General features: G+C 46.2%; 1 protein-coding gene across 1 annotated transcript; it reads right to left on the bottom strand.

Annotated features, from left to right (window-relative positions):
• Window positions 1–462: 462 nt before the first annotated feature.
• On the bottom strand, window positions 463–6,057 carry ATP6V1F (ATPase H+ transporting V1 subunit F). Its single transcript, XM_069765426.1, has 2 exons — window positions 5,825–6,057; window positions 463–856 (listed from the first exon to the last, which is right to left on the bottom strand). The coding sequence occupies exons 1-2, from the start codon at window positions 5,989–5,991 to the stop codon at window positions 655–657; spliced, it is 369 nt and encodes a 122-aa protein (XP_069621527.1). The 5' UTR covers window positions 5,992–6,057; the 3' UTR covers window positions 463–654.
• Window positions 6,058–6,795: the final 738 nt, after the last annotated feature.

Here is a 6,795-nt window from a genome sequence, read left to right as displayed (position 1 = left end):
AGATCGTTAGCGGGATCGTTGCTACGTCACAAAAAGCGTGACGTTGCAACGATATCGTTAACGAAATCGTTATGTGTGAAGGTACCTTAAAACAAAGAACTAGTTGGTTGCTCATTAACTGGGCAGGTGGCTTAATGCACCCCAGAAAAACACAAAAAGAAAACACAAGACTTAGATTTAAATGGTAAGGAGGCTCCCCACAGATCTAATACATGGACTTGTTTGACAGTATGAACATCTCCTATAATTTAGGTGATCAATTTTTAGAAATAAATGTAATTTACATTAACTGGTGCAGATGAGAAGTAGAAGTGCTCTCAGACTCCAGACCCAACACTTCTTTTCACTTCGGATATGATGGGCTTGCTGGCTATGACCATGTCCTCCAGTAATAAGAATGTGACCCCTTTAATATATGGAGAACTGAGCACTAAATACACTAATTGTACAAGTATGAGTAAATAAGAATCAGAACAGCAGAACAAGCTTTATGTAATTTGATCATACAATAAGTATAGAAAAATATTGTAAAGACAGCAGGAATAAATAAAAGCACAATAAAAAGGAACCTACAACAAACAGTATCACATAGGAGGGAAGTTACACAACTTTATTAGCAGAAGGTCCTAGACAGGGATTATAGGGTTAAGCAAATTATCGCAAGTCATCTGATGTGAACATGCCCTTAGCTCTTCGTAGTATGGAGTCCTTGTTGGCATCATATGGGTGCTCCTTAGATGGGATTTCGAGCACGGCTGGAATGGAGACGTTGTGAGCATCAATAGCGTGCCGGATCATCTCAGCAATGAACTGGTTAATCAGGATAATTCCTATATCTTCACGCTGTAGAAAACTCCTGGGTAAAGCGTAAGAAAACAAAACCCAGTTATAAATTCAACTGCATCTATAATACTACTACTTTGACTTTAATGGGGTATCCTGCCCTAGAAAATATATACAGTAGGTGATGAGATAAACAAGACTCACTTCTCTCCTCCGGCCATCCATCACTGGCGCTCGGGTGGGGGCCCTCTAGCCTATGTGCACACACAGCGGATTTGACGCTGCGGATCCGCAGCAGTTTTCCATGAGGTGTACAGTAGCATGTAAACCTATAAAAATAAAAATCCGCAGTGCACATGCTGCGGAAAAAAAACGCGCGGAAACATAGCGGTTTATATTCCGCAGCATGTCAATTCTTTGTGCATATTCCACCTGCTCCTCAATAGGAATCCGCAGGTGTAAAGCCGCAGGTGGAATCCACACAAAAACCACAGTAAATCCGCAGTGCGGTTTACCTGCGGATTTACCAATATCAGTGCGAAAAAACCCGCACACCATTCTGCAGCATGTGCACATAGCCTTATGTCTTTGGTTACAGTGGTCACGTGCCTGACAAAGACAGAGAAAACTTCGGAGCATCAGCAATAGTTGGAGGGTGGACAGAAGAAGAGAGTATAGATTATTTAACCCCTTCAAGTCGCGGCCCTTTTTCATTTTTGCATTTTCGTTTTTCACTTCCCTCCTTCCCAGAGCCATAACTTTTTTATTTTACTGTCAATATGGTCATGTGAGGGCTTTTTTTTTGCGGGACAAGTTATACTTTTGAACGACACCATTGGTTTTACCATGTCTTTTACTAGAAAACGGGAAAAAAATTTCAAGTGCTGTGAAATTGCAAAAAAAGTGCAATCCCACACTTGTTTTTTGTTTGGCTTTTTTGCTAGGTTCATTAAATGCTAAAACTGCCTTTATGATTCTCCAGGTCAGTACGAGCTCATAGACACCTAACATGACTAGGTTATTTTTTATCCAAGTGGTGAAAAAAAATTCCAAACTTTGCTTAAAAAAAAAAAAAAAAAAAAAGTGCCATTTTCAGATACCCGTAGCGTCTCCATTTTTCGTGATCTGGGGTCGGGTGAGGGCTTATTTTTTGCGTGCCGAGCTGATGTTTTTAATGATACCATTTTTGCGCAGATACGTTCTTTTGATCGCCCGTTATTGCATTTTAATACAATGTCGCGGCGACCAAAAAAACGTAATTCTGGCGTTTCTGATTTTTTTCTCGCTACGCCGTTTAGCGATCAGGTTAATGCTTTTTTTTAAATTGATGATCGGGCGATTCTGAACACGGCGATACCAAATATGTGTATGTTTGATTTTTTTTTTTATTGTTTTATTTAGGATGGGGCGAAAGGGGGGTGATTTAAACTTTTATATTTTTTTATATTTTTTTCATATGTTTAAAAACATTTTTTTTTTTTACTTGTGCCATGCTTCAATAGCCTCCATGGGAGGCTAGAAGCTGGCACCACTTGATCGGCTCACCGCCGGAGCCCACATCAAAGGGGGTGACACGGCATGCGCAGTACTAGTACGGCGCATATCGTGAAGGGGTTAAATCACATTTGCTGAAGTTATAAAAAATTAAGGCAAGCGTTAAAAGTCTGTTTACATGCACCAAGCAGTGGTATGATACGATTGCCGAATGTTAAATACCCTAGCTTGTTTACACAGGCAGACCAAATTTAATGACTTGCACTGAACGATCTGTAAAGGAATGTGCACATGTTGCAGATTTCGATGCGGATTTTTCAGCACAGAATCCGCATCACTTGGCAGAAAACGCAGGCCAAAATGGTTGCGGATTACCTTGCGATTTTTGATGTGCCTTACTCAATGTATAGTCAATGGGTGCAGAAACGCTGCGTTTCCACATAGAATTAACATGCTGCAGAAAACAGTTGCGTTTTTGCGTGGAATTTTCTGCAGCATGTGCACTGCGGTTTTTGTTTTCCATAGGTTTACATGGTGCTGTATAACGCATGGAAAACTGGGCCAAATCCACTGCGGATCCACAGCCAAATCCGCAATGTGTGCACATACCCTAATAGATCACTGCACATTGGCCACCATTGTTTTAGGCACCACAGCCCCCAATACATCGAGTTTTCAGGGTTTCCTTAGAATTGCACAGGTGAGAGAACATGCAGCAACGTCTGCTGCCCTGAAAATAATACCATCACATGTGCAATGCCAAGGAAATTCTGAAGACATGATCTGTTGGGGCCTTAGAGGGAACCTGTCACCCCGAAAATCGAAGGTGAGCTAAGCCCACCAGCATCAGGGGCTTATCTACAGCATTCTGGAATGCTGTAGATAAGCCCCCGATGTATCCTAAAAGATGAGAAAAAGAGGTTAGATTATACTCACTCAGGGGCGTTCCCGCTGCGGTCCGGTCCGATGGGCGTCACGGTCCGGGGCCTCCCATCTTCTTACGATGACGTCCTCTTCTTGTATTCATGCTGCGGCTCCGGCGCACTTTGTCTGCCCTGTTGAGGGCAGAGCAAAGTACTGCAGTGCGCATGCGCCAGGAAAGGTCAGAGAGGCTCGATGCCTGCGCACTGCAGTACTTTGCTCTGCCCTCAACAGGGCAGACAAAGTACGCCTGCGCCGGAGCGTTAAGACAAGAAGAGGACGTCATCGTAAGAAGATAGGAGGCCCCGGACTGGACCGCGACGCCCATTGGACCGGGACCGCCCCTGGGTGAGTATAATCTAACCTCTTTTTCCTCATCTTTTAGGATACATCGGGGGCTTATCTACAGCATTACAGAATGCTGTAGATAATCCCCTGATGCCGGTGAGCTTAGCTCACCTTTGATTTTGGGGGTGACAGGTTCCGTTTAAGTATTGCAGTTTGGGAAACACTGATCTAGGCCGTGCCAGTCCTGTTTACAAAGGACAATTTGCTGCGGAAAATGATGAGCTCTTGTGCTGCACAAAAAATAATTTCAACCAATGAGTGTTTAGCTTGTTCATCATGTGATCTGAGGTCCATTTACACTGCAAAATAATTGTGAAATGAGCAATTTAAAAGTGTTATTTTCAGTGTAAGTGAAGCTTTAAAGGGATGCTTCAGTGAAAACAAGTTATCACCCATCGACGAGATAGGCAATAACTTGTTTGGTGGGTGCCCAACCACTGGACCGGCACTGAGCGGCAGAAGGAGGCACTATTATCCCCATTAGAATAGAGATGCAATGTGCAATGATTGATCACTGCTCCAGTCATTTCCTGTGGGGCTGCAGAGTACTTGGCCTTATCTGCCAGCCCCATAGAGAATGAATGAAGTGGCGATTGGGCATCTGATGTGCAGCTCCATTTTAAATATGGTTAAAGTGCCCCGTTCTACCAATCGGTGCGGGTCTCAGCAATTAGACTTCCACCAATCAATAACTTATTACCTACCCGGGGATTCATTAGAACCAGTTTTCACCGGGGAATCTTTTAAGGCTAAGTTTACACTTGCGTGTGGCTGGCTGCGTATGTCCTCCCTTAAGCTCCGCCTACTTCCGCATGCATCCTGTGTCCTATGTACCTATCTTTAACATTGGGTACACAGAGACATGCGTTGTATGCGGAGTTTTGACGTGCCTGCCGACCGCACGGGAATGCAAAACGTTGCGATCCCATGCAATCGGCGAGCACGTTATAACGCTGCATCCGGATACAACGCATGTCCCTGTGCACCCAATGTTAAAGATAGGGACGCATGCGGAAGTAGGTGGAGCTTAAGGAAGGACATACGCAGCCAGCCACACGCAAGTGTGAACTAAAGCCCCCGTCACACAAAGCGAGATCGCTAGCGAGATCGCTGCTGAGTCACAAGTTTTGTGACGCAATAGCGACCTCAGTAGCGATCTCGCTATGTGTGACACGTAGCAGCGACCAGGCCCCTGCTGTGAGATTGCTGGTCGTGTCGGAATGGCCTGGACCTTTTTTTGGTCGTTGAGGTCCCGCTGGGTAGCACACATCGCTGTGTTTGACACCTTACCAACGACCTCATGACAGGACGTCCCTCATTGAGGTCTGTTAATCGTCATGAAATAGCTGCCATGTGACATCGTTGTACAGGTCGCCGCATCGCTGCTGCGTCGTTGGGAAGATCTCACAGTTTGACATCTCACCAGCGAACACATAGCGACGCAGCAACGATCCCTGACAGGTCGTATCGTTGTCGGGATCGCGTTAGCGTCACTAAGTGTGACGGGGCCTTTAGCCTAAGAGAGTTGTCTGATCAGCTGCTGGGACTGGGCAACTTCTGCATCCTTTGGGGAGGGCTACTACATTGTGGCTGTATAACGAAATGGCTGTTCTTGTAGTACTAGGGAATCACGAGGACACCGGAGTGGGAGTCACCCCTACATAGCAGCGGTCCACTTTGGCTCACTAGGGTCTTGAGTGCGAGACCCCCTATATGACACAAACGTGTCATCGTCATGAGCAGGCCCCTTTGTTTTCACCACGCTGAATAGAGAAAAAAGTGACGCCGCACCGGAATGAGGGTCAGTATTTTAGTCTACAGCAATCATTTCATGTAACAATGTGGATTCATGAAGCAAAGTGACTAGTGGGTCACGGAAATGAGACGCAGGCTGCGGACACCACAGTCCGGTTCAGGGCAGATAGTTCCCGCACCCGGAGGAGGACGGTGTTTGCAGTAAACAGGACTCTGCTTGGTGAGAAACATACAGGGATTGTTCGGGCGGAAAATCAGCGCCAGGCCTGCGGCTACAGCTCATGTGACCGTCAGAAAGAGGAAGAGGACAGAGTCACATGTATGGAGCTCACCAGGATAGGGGTCCTATGCCCAGACCCCACATAGAATAGCAACCACAGAGCCCTGGAGGTCACACTGGGAAAGCAGTCAGCTCTACCAAGCCCCACCACAGGAAGAGCACAGTGCCGACATATAATGTATCTACTACCTACTGTCACGATACAGCACAACATACTATCACGATCACGGTGCTGTCTCTCACCTGAAAGTCTCCTCTATTTCCGTCACGCTCGTCTCCTTCTCCACCACCAGGAAATTCGGCTTGCGGTTTTTGTTGAGCTCCCCGATTCCCCCCAGCAAGAAGCCGGTGCAGGTGTCCTCATCCCCGATCACCGCGATCAGCTTCCCCCGTACGAGGCCGCCCGCCATGTCTCCTGCTTCTGTCAGTCCCTGACTGCTCACAGCTTCTTCACAGAGCCGAGCGCCTCCTGCCTGTCATGTGACCAGCGCGTCAGGTGACACCGAGGGGCGGAGCTGCGGTCCGTTACTGGGGGAGCTGCAGACAGACACTGCAGAATGATGTTGGCGGGTTCTTTAGGGTCACACGCTTGTGACAGGGGAGCCGGCCGCCTGTGTGTCACTGTCTCCCAGTCATAGAGATGGCACTGTAGTGTGTGCGTTATAGCCGCAGCAGGTGTGACCTGTAGAGCTGCATACACCTCATACAGTCCCACTTGAGGAACGAGAAGAGAGTGTCATCAAGGCGGCAATCATAGCTCCAAAAACGTGGCAAAATATTGAAGTGCTATATTGTTTGCAGCCAAAAAAGCGACGTGCACACGATCAGTATTTGGAGAGTTGTTTTTTTTTTACCTCAGAGGTCAGCATTTTACCTCAGGATTTGGAGAGGGTTTTTGATTTTTTACCTCAGTGTAAGGCTGCCGTCACACTAGCAGTATTTGGTCAGTATTTTACATCAGTATTTCTCAGCCAAAACCAGGAGTGGGTGATAAATACAGAAGTGGTGCATATGTTTCTATTATACTTTTCCTCTATTTGTTCCACTCCTGGTTTTGGCTTACAAATACTGTGGTAAAATACTGACCAAATACTGATAGTGTGACGGCAGCCTGAGTCAGCATTTTACCTCAGTATTTGTAAGCCAAAATCATGAGAGGAACAATCGGGAAAAGTATAGAAATACGTCACCACTTCTGTATTTTTCGCCCACTC

This window comes from Ranitomeya imitator, chromosome 4, assembly GCF_032444005.1.
Source record: "Ranitomeya imitator isolate aRanImi1 chromosome 4, aRanImi1.pri, whole genome shotgun sequence".
NCBI lineage: Eukaryota > Metazoa > Chordata > Amphibia > Anura > Dendrobatidae > Ranitomeya > Ranitomeya imitator.
Note: the sequence above shows the minus strand (reverse complement) of the source record. Positions and strands in the feature narration are given on the sequence as shown.